At 44.3% G+C, this 22,315-nt stretch overlaps 1 protein-coding gene across 5 annotated transcripts in view; it reads right to left on the bottom strand.

Annotated features, from left to right (window-relative positions):
* Positions 1–22,315, bottom strand: part of SERINC5 (serine incorporator 5) — a 149,888-nt gene that overhangs the window by 26,764 nt on the left and 100,809 nt on the right. For 3 of the 5 annotated variants that reach the window (XM_019013565.4, XM_055366952.2, XM_019013567.4), the window contains 5 exons: positions 21,084–21,210; positions 13,199–13,265; positions 9,534–9,573; positions 8,379–8,523; positions 1,055–6,102 (listed from right to left, as the gene is read on the bottom strand). In XM_019013565.4, coding sequence (XP_018869110.1) covers positions 5,955–6,102; positions 8,379–8,523; positions 9,534–9,573; positions 13,199–13,265; positions 21,084–21,210 — 527 coding nt within the window. In that variant the 3' untranslated portion in view covers positions 1,055–5,954. Of the gene's footprint in view, positions 1–1,054; positions 6,103–8,378; positions 8,524–9,533; positions 9,574–13,198; positions 13,266–21,083; positions 21,211–22,315 lie in introns of those variants that run through there. The other 2 variants (XR_010131729.1, XM_063700668.1) reach the window with 2 other exon arrangements.

Below are 22,315 nucleotides of genomic sequence, written 5' to 3'. Positions count from 1 at the left end.
TGTAATCCCAGCACTTTGGGAGGCTGAGGCAGGACGATTGCTTGAGGTCAGGAGTTTAAGACCAACCCGTGCAACATAGTGAGACCCTATCTGTATAAATACAAAAATTAGCCAGGCTTGGTGGTGTAGCCTGTGGTCCCAGTCGCTCGGGAGGCTGAGGCAGGAGGATTGCTTGAGTCCAAGAAGTCAAGGCCAAAATAAGCCATGATCACACCACTGTACTCCAGCCTGGGTGACAGAGTGAGACTCTGTCTCAAAAAAAGGAAAAGAAAAGTGGTATATATAAACAATAAAAAATTCAGCCTCAAAAAGAAGGAACTCCTGCAATATGCAACAATTTGGAGGAACCTAGAGGACACGGTTAAGTGAAATAAGCCAGGCACAAAAAGACAAATGCTTCATGATCTTACTGATCCATGAAATCTTAAAAAGTCAAACTTCCTAAGTTTGACTTAAGAGATGCAGAGTGTAAAGGTGGTTACTAGGGGCTGGAGGTGGGGGATTGGGTGAGGAGGGAGTTCAGGGTGATGTTGGTCAAAGAACACAAAATATCAGCCAGAAGAAATAAGTTCAGGAGATCTACTGTGTAACATGGTGACTAGAGTTAGGAACCTGGCACTGTACCTTAAAAATTCTGAGAGTAGGCCGGGCACGGTGGCTCACGTCTGTAATCCCAGCACTTTGGGAGGCTGAGGTGGGCAGATCACATGTAGTCGGAGTTCAAGACCAGCCTGGCCAACATGGCAAAACCCCATCTCTACTAAAAATACAAAAATTACCCGGGCATGATAGCACATGCCTGTAATCCCTGCTACTCGGGAGGTTGAGGCAGGAGAATCGCTTGAGCCTGGGAGGCGGTGGTTGCAGTGAGCCGAGATTGCGCCACTGTACCCCAGCCTGGGTGACAGAGCAAGATTCTGTCTCCAAAAAAAAGAAAAAAAATTACTGTGAGTAGATTTTAAATGTTCTCTCAGCACAAAAACATGAGGTAATGCATATGTTAATTAGCATGATTTGGCTATTCCTGAATATATACATATTTCAAAACATCATGTTGCACACCACAGATATATATCTTTTATTTGTCAATTAAAGGATCAGCATAGACTCCATGAAACTTGAGAGACCTGATTAACATCTGAAGGCAACATCTCTGCAAAACAACTAACTTGAGTACTTTAATTATATATGTATCTAGCAGAAGAGAAAAAAACAACACAGTTTTAATTTTAAATTTTATTATAGAGTTAACAAGTTTTGAGTTTTTTATATAGGAAAAGCCTAGTCAATTCAGATGCTTTCTAGAAAAATTAACATTAAAAAACAAACAGAAATCCATGACTAAAGGGGGAAAATAACTTTCAAAAGTTACCAAAATTCTAATCATATCAGAGACCATTATAAATTTCAAACAGTAGATTTACCACACATATTGCATTTTCAAATTCTAATGTAGCAAAACGTAACCACATAATTTGGCTACAGCTAATCGTTTCAGAAAAGTTTAAAAAATTAGCAAAGTTATATCTATAAAACTTTTGTAGTTTTCTTTTTGCAAAGTAAAAAGGCTTAAATCTTTAATAAAGGAAAACAAAACAATCCTCTTAAATTTCTTATAAATAGCTCTCCAGACATATATTACAAATCTGCTGTAAGCTTTCTTTACCTGAGAGAACTTCCCAGGATCCTTTATCCCAAAGGATTACCTTAAAGAGTTCTTCCATCATTTTACTCATGTGAATATGATTAAACTCCTATAGAAGTGGATTGGGACATATGCATTCTTAATCTGCCCTTCCCCATTTGTTTCTTTCTGAAAGGATTTTGCTTAAGGAAAAAAAAAGCTCTTTGGTAAAGGCCAAATATTTCAACCTTTCAAAATGACTGCCTCTGTGAAAGATTTGTTGAGAAAGAAGAAAAGAGAGAGAGAGAGCAAGGTCTAAACATCTGTGTGAACAGCTCTCCAGTACTGTGAAGTCAAAGGCCCAACATTACAGAGCGCACCTCTGCCTGAAATACAAAACTAAGTTAACTAGCAAGTTACAGAAAATAGCCTTCAGCAAATTCCACAAGCCAAGTGGCTACTGCATTGTCCCTGAAGAAGGAGGGCCCAGTGTTCTTTCTGGGTGTGTAAGGTCTTACTTAGTTCAAGGTTTGTCCCTTCTTAGTTGTAGCTTGGGCCCTCTTTCGTTTCCAAGAGGTATAGGACACTAGAGTACACCAAATGAGATACTATTTAGAAAGGCAATAAAGGGAGTGTAAAAGCCTAGGTAGCTTAAATACAGGCTCTGGAATTTCCTTCGCAGGAAGGTGAAGCACCAATGATGGCAAAAATTAAATAAATACATCATCTTAAAAAGGCAGAGGGTAGGCTGCGTGCAGTGGTTTACGCCTATAATCCCAGCACTTTGGGAAGCCAAGGCGGGCACATTGCTTGAGCTCAGGAGTTTGAGACCAGCCTGGACAACCCCATCTCTACAAAAAAATAAAAATTGGCCAGGTGTGATGGGGCAAACCTGTGGTCTCAGCTACTTGGGAGGTGGTCAAGCCTGCCATGAGTCAAGATCATGTCACTGCACTCCAGCGTGGCTGACAGAGTGAGCCCGTCTCAAAAAAAAAAAAAAAAAAAAAAAAGGCTTAGGGTGACAATTTTGACATGGGGGCGGGAAATTAACATTACACTGAGGTTATTCGTAATAAAGGATCTTCTGAGGAATCGGAAATAAACAATGTTGTATGGAAACAGAACCCCAAAACCCCAATAACTCCACCCACCCCACAACCCACCCCCACTCTATCTCCCCTTCAAAGAGGCTCCAAATACCTCTGGCAAATAATTTCTTTTTCAGACAAAATGAAAAACCTTTTTGCCCAAGAAACTGTGGGCAAAAATAAAACTAACCAATCAGTATTTAAAAAGCCAGACACAGTAAAGACGTGGTTGGGTTTCTGAAGGCTTATAATGGAAATAGTCTCTAGTCTCCAGTCAGGTAACATGCCGCGGTATGACACTCCCATAAGAACCCCCACCCCCCTGCCACCCACTTAGTGTTTTTACCCATAAAAATGAGGGGAAAACTTTTCTACATCAGACAAATGACACAGAGGAAATATTCACATGCAGCTTTAAAAAAGTCCTCTTCAACTGTCATCCCTAAATGTGTCTGACCAGCAGCTTCTGGGAATATACTCTTTAGGTCATGTACAAAAAGGTGTAGGAAGCAAATGTCTATTATTTTTAAAAGATATCAGTGAGTTAATCAAATTAACACCATTGTTATAGCAACTCAAAGCCATTGGCACAATGTTTCCAGTTTCTCAAATCACAATTGCACAAAACTGTAGATTCTTTAAATCCAGGAATGTTGACTCCTCACCTGAGTATTGTATATCACAATTAATAACCATTAACATTAACTTTGCATTGATAGTCCCTCAGTCCTCAGATACATCCACATCTGTTTTGTTCATCCAGATACACGTGCTAACATTTTCAGCTGAGAATAAAATTCAGAGCAACTGTAACTCTTCCTCTTGCATCAGACCAACCGACAGAAGGGAACGGGATGTCACAAACCAGACTCATGCATCTGGAAAACGTGGGGTGGCTGGGCTGGCTCCAGAAGGAAGCGATGAGGGCCTTCTACCAGCCACACTCCCTTACCTGGGCTTCCCTAAGCTGCTTTCTGCAGAGGAAAGGGCCAACCACGGCCAGCCAAGGAATACAAGGCCTTGTCAGCTCGACCTTGACTGAGCATAAGGTCAGTTTCTCAAATCACACCAGCTGGCAGCCAGACCCAGCCGAGAAGGCTCTGCTAGACCTCAGCAGGAGGAAAACAATGAAACTAGTCACAATACTGCCCAGGCCCTTTACCTGCTTCCCCTCAGGGTGTTTCCTAAAGACAACCCCCAAGGCCCTAGGCCACTGCAACACAGCTACTGTGTGTGACACCCAGCCCCACTCCCTGAGCCCATTCCTGGCCCACAGAGCTCCTGTCCCCTAACTGGTTCCTCGGGTTAGAACACCGCTTTTCATTTTGCGACTCCAGATGAATCTTTTAACTGCTGAGTACAGAGCTCCTGCCCTACAAAAGGAAATTAAATGGAATTTACAAAACAAGGCTCTCTAAACCACACACACAGATGGAGTGCCTTTTGAAACTGAATCTCACACACTCTAAGTAGGGAAAGTTCTAAAGGAATTCATCCCCTGTAATTTGTGTCCCCATGGGTTTTCTTGGGAGAAGGGCAAAGGAATGAATAGAAAGAATTTCACTAATTTCACCCACCAGCATTTTGGCACACAGAAGCCCAGCTTAGGTGGCACTCAATTCTGCCCAACTCATACAGTAGGGCACAGAAAAAAATGACTAGGCTGAGCCTTTTATCCTTAGATCCTCACTTACAGAGAGCTCGAGAAGATTCTTTCCACCCCGAATGAAATTCTAACAGGAGTTTCCACCAAGTAAACCTTTTCCCTGCCTGAATACATCAACACTGAAAATAGGCATCATCTTGGGTAGCTGCCGAAAGTCACGTTTCTGTATTACTTTGCAAGTATGTATTTTGGAAATTCCTGTGCAGTGTGATCTCGGCTCACTGCAACCTCCGCCTCCCGGGTTCAAGTGATTCTCATGCCTCAGCCTCCGAGTAGCTGGCATTACAGGCACACGCTACCACGCCCGGCTAATTTTTCTATTTTTAGTAGAGACAGGGTTTCACCATGTTAGCCAGGCTGGTCTTGGAACTCCTGACCTCAAGTGATCCGCCTGCCTCTGCCCACCTCTTTTTAAGTATATTCGGCCACTTCCACACATTGCCTAACAAGCTTCTTCTGGTCAGTGTGTCTGAGATCCTCACCTCAGAAATTCTCACGTTAGCAAATCTACTCCAAGGATGCCAGCATGAACCTGAACGGTACGGTCACATTACAGATCCAGAACACAAAACGTCTTCTGCTTTTACAGTTTCAAAGGCCTTAAGGTGGAAAAAAAACTGAGGGGCTGACCTCAACAACTGAAAGAGCAGTGCATGCAGCAGGCTTCAACACGAAGCAGCTTTTCAGTTAAGGTCCTAAAAGTATTATCATTATCAACAGCACAAACAAGTAAGAATGATAGCCCTCCATTGCTTAGGCAAAGAAAACATGAATCTTGTTCTATAATCATGTGAATAACACCATAAATAAGCGCCGTACTTATTGCAGTAACTCGGATCAGGTAGTGATAATAAGGTGGGGAACCACGTGGGGGGTGATCAGACAAATTGTGCTTTTTCACATTATTACAAAGATGTGGGACCCAGAAAAGATGAGACCTCGGGGAAGGGTGCAGGCAGACAGTGAAGTCTGTGATTCCCAGCATCACAACCTCAAAGGGAAACGTTTAGGGGCCACGAAGAGGCAGCACTGAGGGTGCAGTTGAAAAGCAGGTGCCTCCTCTTGGACCCTATAAATACCAGGGGCCCTGCAGGCTGAGTCCTGTCCTCAAAGACCCCTGGGGACAAGGCTCTAAGAGGCGGAAGTGAGTGAGAGGGGTCTGGATTCTGTTAGGGGCTGGGGACTCAAGATTTTGGCATGTTTTTCTATTCCGAGGATGAGAATGACTGGCCCCACAAGATATTTTTATCCCTGTGAAAAGACGCTGTGCCCCAAATTCTGTTTTGGCAAAAACACGCAGAAGGAAGTCAACATAACTGGTATCCAGTTCCTAGGGGTAAGATATTTCAACCATGATCAGTTTGGTTGAAAATTTCAATTCCTTTGGGACAAACTGGTAGTTTCTTTTTGAATTTCAAAAGTAAAAGGCTAATCAGGAGATTTTTTTTTTTTTTCTCTCAAAGCTTTTTCAGACCCACTCAGGCACAGAGCGCCAGTCCCTGCCCCGGGGATACTGTTCAAAAGATGGCACTTTCCAGGCTGTAGGCCCACAAAGCCCAGGGGACCGCCGATATCATCACACAGAGAACTCCCGGGTGGGGCAGCAGAGGGGAGCGACCAGCGTACACAGGTACAACAGCACGCATATCCAGCAGGAGGCCATCTTGACCCAGAAGATGGACCAGCTCCCGCTGAAGAAGCTCTCGATGTTGGCACTTTCGTAGCTGTGGAAACAAGACACCAGCCGCGGTCAAAGCAGGAATATATTGAGATACAATTCACTAATTCACATCCATTTATAATGTATAATTCAACGGCTTTCAATGTATTCATACACAGACTTGTGCTACCATCAACACTACCCATTTCCAAACATTCTCATCACCCCCAAAAGAAATCATGCACCCCTTAGGTGCTCTCCCCTTCCCCATGGCCCCCTCAGCCCACCCCCCGCATTCACCAATCTACTTTCTGCCTCTATGAATTTGCCTATTCTGGACAGTTGATATAAAAGGAATCACATGGTCTCTTATGTGTGGCTTTTTTGCCTGGCATACAATTTTCAAGGCTCAGCCATGTGGCAGCATGTGTCAGTCCTTCATTCCTTTTTACTGCTAAATAGTATCTTATTGTATGGATAGAGCACATTTTGTTTAGGCAGTCACCAGCTGATGGTCATTTGGGATGTTTCCCCTTTTTGATTATCACCAATGATGCTTGTATGAACACCGCCTGTGTAAGTTTTGTGGACCTAGTTTTCTTTTTGTCTTAGGTATAAGCTCAGGAGTAGTGGAAGAGCTGGATTACATTGTAACTCAATGTTTAATTGTTTAAGGAGATGCCAAACTCTTTTCCAAAGCAGATTTCACATTCAAACCAGCAATGTAAGAGGGTTCCAATTTCTCCACTTCCTCGACATTTGTTATTATCTGCCTTTTTAATTATAGCCTTCTCCATCTTTTCTTAAGCTTTCCAAGCCAAAAAATTCCCAGGAGTTCCCAAAGCATCACTGGGAAGCATTAAAGCTCCCTTCTCCTCTCCTCCTTCAGGAAGAATCTCTCCAATCACTGTGCTTGAAACCACCACTCCCACCACCCCTACCCCAATTCCCTCTCCTAGTTTTATTTTTCTCCCCAATACTCATCACCATCTAACACACCATATTTGACTTGCGTCATAGTCTGTCTCTCCCGCTGGACTATAAATCCTGCCTCATAGAACCGTGTGGCACATAGGAGCCACTTGCACATCTGTTGAATGAATGATAAAAGGAAGCACAATGAGCCTACATGTCTAAGCTTAACTTAGCGGTCAAAAAAATTATGATACAACCAAAGCTGTGGACCTGTAGAAAAAGTATGAACCTCTGTGTAGTGCCAGGGAAAGCCAGGTCAATCATGTACTGCCAAGTTATTAAAAAAAAGCCTCCAGGGGAAAACATGTATAATGACATTTATGTTAAAAAAAAATTAGCTGGACACGGTGGATCATGCCTATAATCTCAGCACTTTGGGAGGCTGAGGCGGGTGGATCACAAGGTCAGGAGTTCGAGACCAGCCTAGCCAATACGGTGAAACTCCGTCTCTACTAAAAATAATAAAAAAAAATTAGCCAGTATGGTGGCAGCACCTGTAATCCCAGCTACTCAAAAGGCTGAGGCAGGAGAATCACTTGAACCCAGGGGCGGAGGTTGCAGTGAGCCGAGATTGCGCCACTGCACTCCAGCCTGGGTGACAAAGCAAGACTCCAACTAAAAACAAAAAAAAATTACATAGGTTTATAAATGCACAGAAAAGGAGGAGGATATACATCCTAGCAGTGGTTATCTGTGTGGGGGAAGTAGAGGCGGGGGGGTACCACATTGTTACTTTTCATAATTCCACATTTAGTTTGTATTTTAAAACAAGATGTTTCCAATTTTTGTAATGAAAATGAAGAAAAATGGGGAAAAAGATACACAAAATTTGAAGTAGAAAAAAAGGGATATTTTCTCTTTCTGAAAGGCAGATGAATGCTTAAGAGTTCCTATTTTTCCTTCATTACCATGTTTTCCAGACTGTCCATATAGAGCTAACTTTCCATTTTCTTAAAAGTTGCCATAAGCATCACCAGTTTCCAGGGTTAAAACATACCCATCCACTGTTAAAACTCAGAACTCGTTTGTAATCCCAGCACTTTGAGAGGCCAAGGCAGGTGGATCACTTGAGGTCAGGAGTTCAAGACCAGCCTGGCCAACATGGCAAAACCCCGTCTCAACTAAAAATATAAAAATTAGCTAGGCATGGTGGTACATGCATGTAATCCCAGCTACTCGGGAGGCTGAGGCATGAGAATTGCTTGAACCTGGGAAGCAGAGGTTGCAGTGAGCCAGGATCGTGCCACTGCACTCCAGCCTGGGCAACAGAGTGAGACTCCTTCTCAAACAAACAAACACGAACAGTACCTAACTCTTAACTTTAAGGCTTTGCTTCAAAAATACCTAAGCAAATGGGCCACTCACTTGAACCAGTTGGTGACAGTCATCATCACATACAGGGAAGCTAGGAAGAACACGAAGTGGAAGTAGGAGTAGATGTAGACGGTGCCTTTCTTCTCGTCATAAATGACCCGTGGTCCCTCCTTTCCCGGCTGCTGCTCTTCTGTGTCTGTGAAGCACAGAGGGAGCCCAGGCTCAATGAGTGAATGTGTGTGTTTACCATTCAGCAAAGTCACGCTCGCTAATTCTACAGGGCTGTCAGTAGAAAAGATGCCAGAAAGCCATCTGTACCCTCTGGCAACTTCAATCTGTGCCCTAAGCACAAAACCCCCACTCCACCCTAGCAACTTCCGTAACAGGAAGAGTTACCTAATGCCACATTTATTTTTATTTATTTATTTTTTGAGATGGAGTTTCACTCTTTTTGCCCCGGCTGGAGTACAGTGGCATGATCTTAGGTCACTGCAACCTCCACCTCCCAGGTTCAAGCGATTCTCCTGCCTCAGCCTCCTGAGTAGCTGGGATTACAGGCACACGCCACCACGCCTGGCTAATTTTGTATTGTTTTTTAGTAGAGACAGGGTTTTGCCATGTTGGCCAGGCTGGTCTCGAACTCCTTACCTCAGGTGATCCACCCACCTCGGCCTCCCGAAGTGCTGGGATTACAGGCATAAGCCACCGTGCCTGGCCTGCCACATTTATTTTAACAGAAAGAGAACCCTTAAAAACTCTTAAAGACGTAAAACTTACTATAAGCTCAGCAGAAAGTGAGAGTAAAACAAGAGTTAGTTCTCAAGCCCTTGGAATCCTCCAATCCACATTGGAAAGTAAGGTGAAGGAATGAAATGGCCCCAAAATAACGTGTCAGGACCTCTTTGTATTTTCCAAATCACTCCTTTTTAAAAAATGTGCTCTCTGATTCTCTAAATCTCACTGCATAATTTAACTTACATTTAAACCAAAATTTGGACTGATTCTCCCTACCAGAATACCAACACAAACAAAACTCAGCTATCCTTCAGGAAGAATGTGGAAAGTGTATAAGTAGTAAGTCAGCTTTAGAATAAAACTTTCTCCTTACTATTCAAGTTATTTGTGTCTGAATCCCAAATGACTACAGATTAGAGTTATAGGTCTGCAGTGCCACACAGATGCAAAGAATAAAAGCACTCTGCTTACCCTCTCCACCAGGACTGAAGCAAAAACAACAGCGAGCTATCTGTGAAAGCAAAAGCAACAGTCAGGCGGCTTGTGTTCTATTTCTAGTCCACCTCAGTAAGGCAGCAGTAACCCTTATTTGAACCACCTCCCAGGCCCTGAATTGCCCGTATCCCTTCAAAAGATGTGGACTGTTCTTTCCCAGGTGTGCTGGGTGTTGGTGACAGGAAACCCCATGGAAGGAGATGTGCCACAGAGATCCTCATCCGTGGACTTGGTGCTCGCTCCTGCTACCATGAATGCTGGCAGCAGAGCCTCGAGACAGGAGCTCCTTTACCCTTCCTGGGTAACTGCCATGGAATGGCTGATCATGGCAGGGGTAAAGGCCGTGCCTTTATGGCTCCTAGGGTTAGGGAGGCTTTGTCCAGCTGCACTGTCCTTCAACTTCACCCTCTGCCCAATTTTGCCTCCGCTTCCCCTTCTCCCTCCACATGTGCTGACTTCTAATAAATATCCCACGCAACAAACTGCCTCAGCCTCTGCTTCTGGAGAACTCAGTGTGAAACCCAATGAACGTGACAAGAGCCCCACTCTCCTGGTGCTCCCTTCTCGTGCTTTGCTTTCAATGTTATTTCATTAAATCCTCTTTGACCTTTGCATTGGGCTTATTATTATCCTGTGTACAGCTGAGGAAACTGAGGTCAGGCAGGTTAACTGGCCAAAGTCACCAAACTAGCTTAGTGACAGAGCAGGAACAGACGAATGCAGGATGGGGACACCAAGATCCATGATTCACAATAGGTAACACGTGGTATCTAGGAGCTTGGCGAAGCTGGTAGGATCTGAAATAGTAAAGTGAAGGAATCTGGAAGCAGCCTACCCATGTTTCCTATCAAAATCAAGCTGTTGCACGGGCCGTGGGCAGGGATGGAGGGAATGCTTGCCTTCGAAGCATCTCTGGTACCTTGCATATTTTTTATTCTTTCTTTCTTTTTTTTTTTTTTTGAGATGGAGATTTGCTCTTATTGCCCAGGCTGGAGTGCAATGGCACGATCTCGGCTCACTGCAACCTCTGCCTCCCGGGTTCAAGCAATTATCCTGCCTCAGCCTCCCAAGTAGCTGGGATTACAGGCATGTGCCACCATGCCTGGCTAATTTTGTATTTTTAGTAGAGACGGGGTTTTTCCATGTTGGTCAGGCTGGTCTCGAACTCCAGGCCTCAGGTGATCCACCCACCTCGGCCTCCCAAAGTGCTGGGATTACAGCCGTGAGCCACTGCGCCCGGCCATTATTTCTTACCTACTCAAAACAATAAACTTAATTTTTAAAAATCAGGTTATGTGTAGTCCCAGCTATTTGGGAGGCTGAGGGAGGAAGACTGCTTAAGCCCATGAGTTTGATGCTGCAGTAAGCTGTGATCCCACCACTGCACTCCAGCCTGGGTGACAGAGTGAGGCCCTGTCTCAAAAAAAAAAAAAAAAAGCAAAGAAAAAAAGTATGTGATTTCAGAAGGACTCTGGTAAACAGAGTACTAAGACAGCCTGGGAAGTGCAGGGCCCTTAGCACTTTGTGGCTGAAGATATTTCAACTACAAAGAACAGAGAGCCAAGGATGAGAATATGAGAGCTTGAGCCTTCATCTCATTTGTGTATCAAGGCCAAGCCCTTGTTTCCCTGCTTGGCAAGGAAACCTTTAACAGAGGTATTAGCCTTAACAGGAGCTTGGATTAAGTGCCATGGTCTAAAAACCACTAATTCATTCAGTGGGCCCAAGACACGGTATGCTGAGGTCTTAGTTATTTTGAAGTTCAAGTTACCATAAGAAACTATGAACTCTCACTTTCAAAGTTGTATCCTGTGAAATGTGACGCAGGAGAGCAAACCAACTTCCATCCCGCATGCTCTCCAGTTCAGAAGGAAACACTCGGACATTTTCCCTTGGACTGAGAAGAAAAACATCCTCTCTTAAATCTAACTTGGAGACTTGCTGTTCTTTGAGCTTGAACTCTGTACACAATAGGGACATTGAAACCATAGCCATGCAACCTCAGCAGGTGGTCACCTAGTCAACGGTGAGAATAAACACCCCTTCTACAGACCACTCTCTTCTCTATAATAGGCAGTAACCTATTCAAACTCAGCACAATTTTCTCCTTTAGGCAACAGAAAGAGTTGGTGAATGATGTTGGCAGATTGACAGCCCTTCATAATGGCTCACTATATCCAGGTCAGGTGCAAGAGAGACCATCCCCAGACACCCAGCTGCAGAGTACAGTGCCCATATCTAGACAGACACCAGGGTTTTTCCATCCACGGAAAGCTATTAAAACGCAGGCAGTGGCCAGATACCAGCTGCCTGCAGTCAGCAGCAAGGACCAGGGTTCAGCAGCTCAGCTCCTGGGCAGCAGTGGTCAAGAACACAGATCCTGGGGCCAGAGTACACGGTTTATATTCTGGCAAATCAAAACCTGTGAGGCTTCAATGACTTAACTCTTCTGGTTTTCCCCTCTGTAAAATGGAGGTAATAGCACATCACTGGGTTTTTATGAGGATTAAGTGAAATCACATAGGAAGAACTTAGAACAGTGCCTGGGACATAGCAAGTGCTGTAAGTCTTAGCCATCTTTGGAACCCCTGGTTCTTTTCATTCTTGGGTCACAGCTGAGTCTTTCCCTGGCTGCCTCCATCTGATTAGACCTTGCTGATGTTGGTAGATGAGAGCCCCAGAAAGACTCTTGCACAATTAAGAAAATAACAGACATTTTGTTGACTGATAGGCATCTGCTGAACACCTTGAGGCTTTGGATGTGCAGGCAACCAATGTATGTATTGTCCATAACACTCTACCTGACAAAACGCCCACCTGATGGAACTGACAAATGAGTTAATGTATCTACAACGTTCAACAGCGTCAGGCAGAGCAGATATGGTTCCTTCCCTTTCCTCTCTCCTTTCTTCCAAACAGCTATTACATAATCTCACAGCCACGCTGTGTATGGAGGGCACAGACAAGTATGAAACAGGTGGGTGGATCAGAAGTTAAAATAAAACCCAGCAAGACTCCACTACGGCAAGGGAAGAGCGCAGGGTGCAGCCTGACAAGGTTACCTGAGCCTCTGGTTGGGGGTGAGCGGCAGGATGCCACCCAAGAGGCCATCTTTCTTACAGAAAATCAAGAATGGACTGATTTCATTTTAATCCCATGGCATACAAAGGAAAGCAGGAAAGCATTTATTTTTCTTTTTTATTTTATTTTTTTGAGTCAAAGTTTCACTCTATTGCCCAGGCTGGAGTGCAGTGGTATGATCTTGGCTCACTGCAACCTCTGCCACCAGGGTTCAAGTGAATCTCGCGTCTCAGCCTCCCAAGTAGCTGGGACTACAGGTGTGAGCAACCATGCCTGGCTAATTTTTGTATTTTTAGTAGAGATGGGGTTTCACCATGTTGGCCAGGCTGGTCTTGAACTCCTGACCTCAGGTGATCCACCCGCCTCGACCTCCCAAAGTGCTGGGATTACAGGCATGAGCCACCACACCCGGCCAGCATTTATTTTTCTATACAAAAATCTTTCCTCAGCAGAAAAACAGGATCACGGAATGCAGACTGATAAAGACACAAACACAAAAGGCCCTCCTGAGAAATGGATCTTCTGAGATGAAGCAGGACAGGAAAAGGAAATGAACTTACTTCCAATTCAGGAGCTGCGTATCGCCCCTGCAGAGCGTCAGAACTTGATCTTGTTGTTGATGTCAAACTAAGAAACAGACAAAAAAGTCAGCTGCGCATATTAACACATTACAACACATGGAATGAAGGGGAAAGCCGGCTGGCCAGTGCTCCGTCGAGAGCCTCAATGTAACCTACCGTTCAGGTGACTTAAATCAAAGCAATCTATTTTAATACCTCTCCTTATTCCAAAATTGGCTGGCTTATTCTATAGTTGATATCATTTTACATGGATTGCATTAGATCATTTTATGCAAAGAAGGTTGTAGGTAGAGAAGTAAGATATCTTGGTTTTCAGTATTGCTTTTTGCCTCTCCTCCCTCAAATGCTACAATAGTTTTCTAATTTCACTTTATCTTTCCCTCCCTTTGACTAGTCTTGCTTAGAGGGAATCAAAAGCAACGAGCCCAGAGATGGCAACAGAAAGCAAGGGCATGAAAGCAAAAGTCGCAGTTATTTACTGTGATAGTCTATAGCAGAACAAGGCTTGCTGTTTGGAAGAGTAGCAGTCGAGGTAATAAAAAATTCTGCCACTTCCCCGAGACCTAGAAAGGTAAAATGTTAGACAAATTGCCTTGCATGGGGCAAAATAATTTATTTTTCCTGAAAACAAAAACAGGCCAGAAGTGGTGACTCATGCCTGTAATACTCTGAGAGGAAGGGGTGGAAGGATCACTTGAGGCCAGGAGTTTGAGAAGAGCCTGAGCAACATATCAAGACCTCATCTCTACAAAACAAAAACACAGAACATTTTAAGCAAATATATACAATACTTAGGGTTCCAGCTAACTTTACAGATTGATTTAGCAAATATTTACTGAAGGCCACTATGTGTCAGGCCCGATTCTAAGCACTGGGGACTCAGTGACACAGGCAACAATCCTGCCGTCATGTAGCTTCTGTGCTGGCCTGACATGGGCGGGGCGTGTTGGTGCTCAAGAAGCTGGTCTGCTCATGGAAAGGTGGGGACACACACTCATCTCAATCCAGCGAACCCCATGAGGCAACACTGCGCAGTCTCATCCTCTTTCCCGAAGAGAGAGATCAATGAGACAGAGATAAACAATAAAAAGCTTTCCTCATACAGAAGCCCACTGAGATCCAAGTTCACTGTTTCTTTTGTGGTCCACTCAAGTACAACAGCATCACTTTCATTTCTGCTTTGAACTGATGGATGCTAATCCAGGCCCATGCCACTCCACCTCCTGACTGTGTGCCTGGTCAGAGGAAGACAGAAACATCTCCCAATGACTACGCACCCAAGGAACACAACACCTAATCCGACATTTAAGAGTGGCCCGGCTGGGTGTGGTGGCTCACACCTGTAATCTCAGCACTTTGGGAGGCTGTGGCAGGTAGATCGCTTGAGCCCAGGAGTTCGAGACCAGCTTGGACAACTTGGCAAAACCCTGTCTCTACAAAAAATACAAAAATTAGCCAGGTGTGGTGGCACATGTCTGCAGTCCCAGCTACTGGGGAGGCTGAAGCAGGAGAATAAGCTTGAGCCTGGGAGGTTGTAGTGAGCATGATCACACCAGTGCACTTCAGCCTGAGTGACAGAAGGACCCTGTCTCAAAAAAAAAAAGAGTGGCACATATCCTGTGCATACAAGTTTTGATTTAGTACAGTGTATAGTTTTCACAGGGGAAAATATAAGTTTTTAATTTTAAGAAGAGATCAGTATCTGAAATTTTCATTTGAAAGGTTAACATTCATTATTTATGAGGCTCAGAATAGGCCAGGTGCAGTGGTTCACGCCTGTAATCCCAGCACTTTGGGAGGCCGAGGTGGGTGGATCCCTTGAGGTCAGGAGTTCTAGACCAGCCTGGCCAACATGGCAAAACCCCGTCTCTAGTAAAAATACAAAAATTAGCCAGGTGTGGTGGCCGGCAGCTGTAATCCCAGCTGCTCAGGAGGCTGAGGCAGGAAAATTGCTTGACACTCAGGAGGCAGAGGTTGCAGTGAGCTGAGATCACGCTACTGTACTCTAGCCTGGGCGAGAAAGTGAGACTGTGTCTCAGAAAGAAAAACAAAGCCTCAGAGTAAATATTCCACTCTATAAATTCTTTGGGTTAACGTAATTTCCGGAAAACTAAGCTCTTGATTTGGGCTCCTTTGCCACTTCACCATCAAAGAGGCCTAACATGGGGAAGGTTTTGATTTTACTTTTAAAAAGAACTACATTCAGAGCATCATTAATGCCATGTGACTTCTACAGGTAGATGTTACCCTACATTAAGATCTTTATTCAGTTGCCGGGCGTGGTGGCTCACATCTGTAATCCCAACACTTTGGGAGGCTGAAGCAGGCAGATCACCTGAGGTCAGGAATTCGAGACCAGCCTAGCCAACATGGTGAGACCCTGTCTCTACTAAAAATATAAAAATTAGCCGGGCATGGTGGGGGGCGCCTGTAATCCCAGCTCCTCAGGAGACTGAGGCAAGAGAATTGCTTGAACCCGGGAGGCAGATGTTGCAGGAAAAAAAAAAAGATCTTTATTCAGTTGTAGCCTTTCTCCATACAACACTCTTCTTGGAATTATCAAGAAAGGTTTTTTTTATAAGCTCTTAAAGCCTAGGAAATTCTTATTATCTGCATTCAGGCTATTACAAAGACCACTGTTTGGTGAGCACAGTACAAATTGCTATAAAACAATTCCTGGGTTACCTATAAGCCTTACCTCTTCCTGTGCTAAGATAGGTGTGACTTTAACCCAGTATTTCCCATGGGGATAAGAGGAGACTTACAGCATTGGGTTAAGACAATGCTTTATTATACGGAGAATGCCTAACACACCACAGCATGTTTACTGTCTCTGCCTGCTGCCACCCCACCCCAACCCAGCCAAAATGCCAGCAGTGCTCTGCAGTCAAAAAAAAAAAAAAAAAAAAAAGCCGTGTCCTGTTTCCCTGCAGAACCACTACAGTGCCCAGAACCCCTTCACACTGGCAGAAGAATGCACAATGCAGGTGCCCCTCAACACTGGCACTGCAGATGCTTTTGAAGCTGGCCAAAGTCCACTAGACCACAGAAAATCTCTAAATAACACGTCCAAACTTTCCTGGAGATCACACATTCCGCCTCCCTGACAAACGTACAGGGCAGGCCCTTGACAGATCCCATGACTATTCCCAGCCTTTGTGCAATGATGAAGATCAGTCATGCTCCCCTGTGCTATAGAACCCAAAGGAGACCTGAGCTCTCTGTGAACCTGGGGCACGGGGTGGAAGATTTCTTTTTCTTTTTTTCTTTTTTTTTTTTTGGAGATGGAGTTTCACTCTTTTTGCCCAGGCTGGAGTGCAATGGCTCGATGTCGACTCACCACGACCTCTGTCTTCTCGGTTCAAACGATTCTCCTGTCTCAGCCTCCCGAGTAGCTGGGGTTACAGGCATGCACCACCATGCCCAGCTAATTTTGTATTTTTAGTACAGATGGGATTTCTCCATTTTGGTCAGGCTGGTCTTGAACTCCTGACCTCAGACGATCCACCCACCTCGCCCTCCCAAAGTGCTGGGATTACAGGCATGAGCCACCACACCTGGCCACGGGGTGGAAGATTTCTAACTTGAAGATTTCTAGCTGGCAGGCAGGCAGGCCAGAGCAGAATTCCCAAAATGAAGATACAAATCTCCCCTCTCCTGGTGGGGAAGATACAAATTTCCCTACCCCTCATAAAGGCCCAGAATGTACCAAAAAAATAAATATTCTTCCTTGATTTCCCAACTTTTTTTAATGTAGAACAATCCCCTCGGCAATGCTATCACACCAACCTGCGAACCTCCCCATTTCAAACTAGGAAGTTGTTTGACATTGAATAAAGATTCTTACTTTTTCCAGTTTTATATTTAAAAGGATATTTTCAAAGATGGCTCAATATTAAGAATTATTTTTTCTCTTAAACACAGATAAAAGTGGAATGGTCAGGAAACTTTATAGTGCAAATGCCCTGTAATAATATAATTACGCAAGTCATCCAGTTTATCTTTCTCCCTCAGGGGACATTACACAAAGCCATCTGAGGAAAAAGAGCCAGGGAGAGACTATCCACCAGTGTCCCTAAATACTCCTGCAAAGGAGCCTCAAGGAAATGTTGCCCGAAGTTGGGAGTAGAGAGCTACAGGTATAGGCTCCATGCTTCCTTACATGTACAATGAGGAGACTGACCTGATCAACTCCGGGATCCTGTCCAGGCTAACCGTTTGAAGTTGAAGGCAACAGAATAACAATTTCAATCAAAATCCAGAGACCAAGGGAGGAATTAAGAAATAGTTCGTAGAGGCCAGGATTTGTCACAGCAAAGCTCCAGACTAAAGGGGTGTGGAGGGATGTGCCTATAGAAAGAGCCATCAGGGCTGGGCATGGCGGCTCACGCCTGTAATCCCAGCACTTCGGGAGGCCAAGGCGGGCGGATCACCTGAGGTTGGGAGTTCGAGACCAGCCTGACCAACATGGTGAAACCCCGTCTCTACTAAAAATACAAAAATTAGCCGGGCGTGGTGGCATGGTGGCACGTGCCTATAATCCCAGCTCCTCAGGAGGCTGAGGTAGGAGAATCGCTTGAACCTGGGAGGCGGAGGTTGCAGTGAGCTGAGATCCTGCCATTGCACTCCAGCCTGCTGGGCGAAAGAGCAAAACTCCGTCTCAAAAAAAAAAAAAAAAAAAAATGAAGAAAGAAGGAGAGAGAGAGAGAGAAAACCATCAGAATGCCAGGTGCCATGGTTATGCCTGTAGTCCCAGCTACTTGGGAGGCTGAGGCAGGAGGATCCCTTAAGGACAGTTTACCCAGCCTGGGTAACATAGTGAGAAGTTGCCTTAAAACATTTTTTTTATCTAAAAAAATAAAGAGAGCTATCAGAGAACTCCCACAAGTGGACCAAGGTGAGGGCTTACATGGGGTCCAAGCTATGATGTTCTTTCACAGCAATGATTCCTGGGTGCAATGCAAGGAGGCTCTGGAGAGAAGGCAGCCCCAGGCAGAAAAGCAGGGAGTAGGTTTGGGTTGAGCCCTTCTTCTGAGCTGAGGCTACAAACATTAAAACATACTCCTAAGAGAGTACCCCAGCTGCAAGAGTCAGGATGGAGATACCCCAAAGGAAACAAGTATTTGGGGGTGGGGCTTGGGGGCTCTGGAGGGCAAAGGGAAAGAGAGGAGCTAGGAAGAGTTCCAGTCTTCTACAACTTTACAAAAGAGTGGACCCCAGGCAATCTTGGCCTTCTTCTCCTTTTAACCTACATACTGTCTATAGTCTCTGGCTTCCTGCAATTTCTATCAAGAATCCTAGATATTCCTGCAATTATGTTCAAATGACAGTTCCCACACGGACGATGTGGCCTTTTTGTAACATCCTCCAACCTTTCATTCCTCTGAGTCAGGAAGGAAAACAAACTCTTCAGAAGTCCAGATCTGAAAAAACCCTAGTTGGGCTAACTCCCACCCCTACAGCATCCCTTTTATTCCCAGGCCCTACAAAGCCTGAATTTAGTGTTCTTAAAGCTGACCCCTCGAAGAGCTGCAGTGAGTAATTACAGCAAACATCAATCACATGGACCCCGGGGGAACTAACTCCTAGGGGGCCCAGCCCACAGAGTGTGCTCTTGCCTACAGATTACAGAAGTACCCCACAGAGCAGACTGGTCATCCTCATCTCCACTTTGTAGGGGCTGCAGTTTTATATGTTCTCATCCCACTAGACACTGCAGTTTTGTGGTTTACGCATTCAATAACAATGTTTGTTGCTGGTATTTAGACAGATTTTTTTTTTAGTAGCTATCAACTTTGAAAATTGACATCTTTTGGGAATATCAGACCAGCCCTTACCAATCTCCACTATGGTACCTCAGTCCTGTAAGAAACAACATTTTATTTATCATCTCTCACTCAAGGGCCAACTCAGAAGAATTCTTTACACCTGCTAGAAATAGTGAGAAAATATGATAGGGTGAAAATTCCATGTTGTGAAATGCCCTATGTGTGGTAACCATTATGCAGCAGGCTAAGAAGAATTTTTGCCATCTTTTCCATTGAAGGGTTTATGGCAAATCCAAACTCTACTTTATTTAAAGGGATTTTTTTTTTTTTTTTTTTTTTTTTGAGATAGAGTTTCTCTTGTTACCCAGGCTGGAGTGCAATGGTGTGATCTCAGCTCACTGCAACCTCCCCCTCCTGGGTTCAAGCAATTCTCCAGCCTCAGCCTCCGGAGTAGCTGGGATTATGGGTGCATACCACCACACCCCGCTAATTTTTGTATTTTTAGTAGATATGGGGTTTCACCATGTTGGCCAGGCTGGTCTCAAACTCCTAACCTCAGGTGATCCACCCACCTTGGCCTCCCAAAGTGCTGGGATTACAAGCGTGAGCCACCGCGCCTGGCCAAGGGAAAGTATTTTTTTTCATTTGGTACCCAGTGACCCACAGAAACATGATTTTATTCTGTCAAATATCTTCATGGTTGGTTTTTTAAAAGACAGGGTCTCACTCTGTTGCTTAGGCTGGAGTGGAGACACCCCTAGCTCACTGCAGCCTTAGACACCTGGGTTCAAGTGATCCTCCCATCTCAGCCTCCCAAGTAGCTGGGACCACAGGCACGTGCCATCACGCCTGATTTTTTTTTTTTGGTAGAAACAGGGTCTTGCTATGTTGTCTAGGCTGGTCTCAAATTCCCGGGTTCAAGTGATCCTCCTGCCTCAGCCTCCCAAAGTGCTGGGATTATAGGCGTGAGCCACTGCACCACGCAGCCTGCTTCCTATATTGTAGGTACTCAGTGAACAACTTAGGAATTAATAAAATTGAAAGGCCAGAAAGAAGTTACCACAGTCCATTCTGCAACAACAAGGAGACTCTGTCACTATGTCACACAGGCCAAGAATGAATGTATGTAACCATCATCTTAACACCCACCTGTAAAACAAGCATTTTATTGCTTGATGTGTGACCCTGAGCAAATAGACTCTAAAAGGTCTGTGTCCCTGTTGGTCCCTTTCTAATAGTAGAAGTTGTTAAAGGAGGTTAAGAGAAAATGCCAACATGCTCAGAAAGACATTGTATTTATACAAGCTATCACCACCAGGAGTATTCCGTTTCAGCAAAAAGGAAGTTTACAATGTGCCTATGGCTGAATTCAATGGAACTGAATTTTTATACTGAACATTAACAAAATGTAAACACAGAAGTAAAGGCTAAATGTGAAAAGGTTACTGTTAAAGGGAAGCTTAGTTATCAGCGAAATATATATCCAGATTAACTAGCCATTTCTATCCCTGACTTTTCTCCCTCTAGCAACCTTTTAAACCTTTTAAAGGGGGAATAACCCCCACCACAAGCATCTGAAACACAGCCCACTCATATATCACATCTACTTTTGGAGGAGCTGCTTTGCCTAGTGAACAACAGCATTTGTGGGTTTTAGCAGAAAAGAGAAGGAACATTTCTTGTCTGCACAGAATGACCACGCACACAGCACTCTACTCTTTCCATCAACAGCAGAAGAAAGCTATTTCCTTTGGATTAGAAAGCTGCCAGGACATGTTGGCACATTCTATCTCTTCTTCACTTTGTGCTCCCCTGCCCTCCAGTAAAGGTATAGCAAACTACTATTCGACCATCTTTTAAAGGGGGTTAGGCAATGGTGCTGCAACATACCATATATTTGCTTTATTTACCCCAAATAAAAACAAGTAAGGTGAACGAAGTTCAAATATGAGTTCATGCTCTTCACCTTTTTACTTGTGGTTATTTTCCCCCCTCCTCAAATGGTTGCAGCCTCACAGCTACTGAAAGTTATTTCAGTTCTTTTCCTGTAATTTTAAAGTCTGCAAAAGTGGCCTTGAGTAACTCCCAAGACTTACCATGAATACAAGATACATCCGATTAAGAGGCTGGTCCCCAGTATAGTCACCAAGTTTTCATCTCTGTACAGGTCTTGACCAAAGTCAGGCACACAGATTGTAACATTTTTCCCATGTTCATCTAGAACTTGTAAAGAAAAAACAAAGTCATCACAGTCAAATAGGCCAGTTGTAACACACAGAAGCACTCATTTTGGGAAAATTCAGGTAGCTGTGGTGTACCTCCTTAGAACAGTGAACACTTATCACTGGAAACTTCTACTCTACAGGCTGTTTCCATGCAGACTGGATTTCTGCTATTTCAAAGAACATTCTCCCACATCATCACATCCTTGGAACAAGACCCTCAGATTCCAGCTCAGTGCCATGGGGCTCAAACAGATCCAGAACCTAAGGAAAGAGTCTTGCTCGAGGGCAGGTGCATTTTTCAGTTGACAAGGCAGCCCCTAAAGAGAGGTAGGGTGCAGATACCAAGCAGTGCTGAGGTGAATCAACAGCCAACAATAGCTCCTAAACTAGTTGAGAAGTCATTTAGCTGTGATATGAGAATCGTGATATCTTTCTGTCTGTAACTTGGAAACTCCTGAGGTGTGTTTTTTATTAATGTGAGTGGCTACATGTGATATTGTGAAATATATATTTGGTCTTCATCCGCATTTACTTGCATGCAACTCCTAAAATCTTTGAAATCTCCAAAATGGTGTCTTTTTATATGTTAATGATTGACTAATGGCTGGCAGCCCCTAGGTAGCCTCAGGATGGGGGCTGGTCACCAGAAAGACCAAGGTAGGATTAGAGGGTTGGGACTTTCAGACCCACTCTCCAAACTCCAGGAATGGGAGGAATGGTAGTTGATCACCAAGGGCCAATGGTTTAATCATTTAATCAATCATGCCTGTGTAATGAAGTCTCCATAAAAGGCCCAAAAGGACATGGTTCAGAAAGCTTCCTGAGAGCTGGAGGCTTACAGGAAGGTGAACACCACCTCATCCACATGTTAGGAACCCAGCCACACCAACTCCATGGAGATAGCTCAGGACCCTTTGAGACCTTGCCTTATATATATTTTCACCTGCCTGTTTATTCGTATTCTTTAAAATATCCTTTGTAATAAATCAGTAAAGATAAGTATCTCCTGAGTTCTGTGAGCCACTCTATCAAATTAATCCATCCCAAAGAAGGGGTAACTGTGGGAGCCCTAACAGTTGGTCAGAAGTTCTGGAGGGCCGGAC

This window comes from Gorilla gorilla, chromosome 19 (assembly GCF_029281585.2).
Source record: "Gorilla gorilla gorilla isolate KB3781 chromosome 19, NHGRI_mGorGor1-v2.1_pri, whole genome shotgun sequence".
Classification (NCBI taxonomy): domain Eukaryota; kingdom Metazoa; phylum Chordata; class Mammalia; order Primates; family Hominidae; genus Gorilla; species Gorilla gorilla.
Note: the sequence above shows the minus strand (reverse complement) of the source record. Positions and strands in the feature narration are given on the sequence as shown.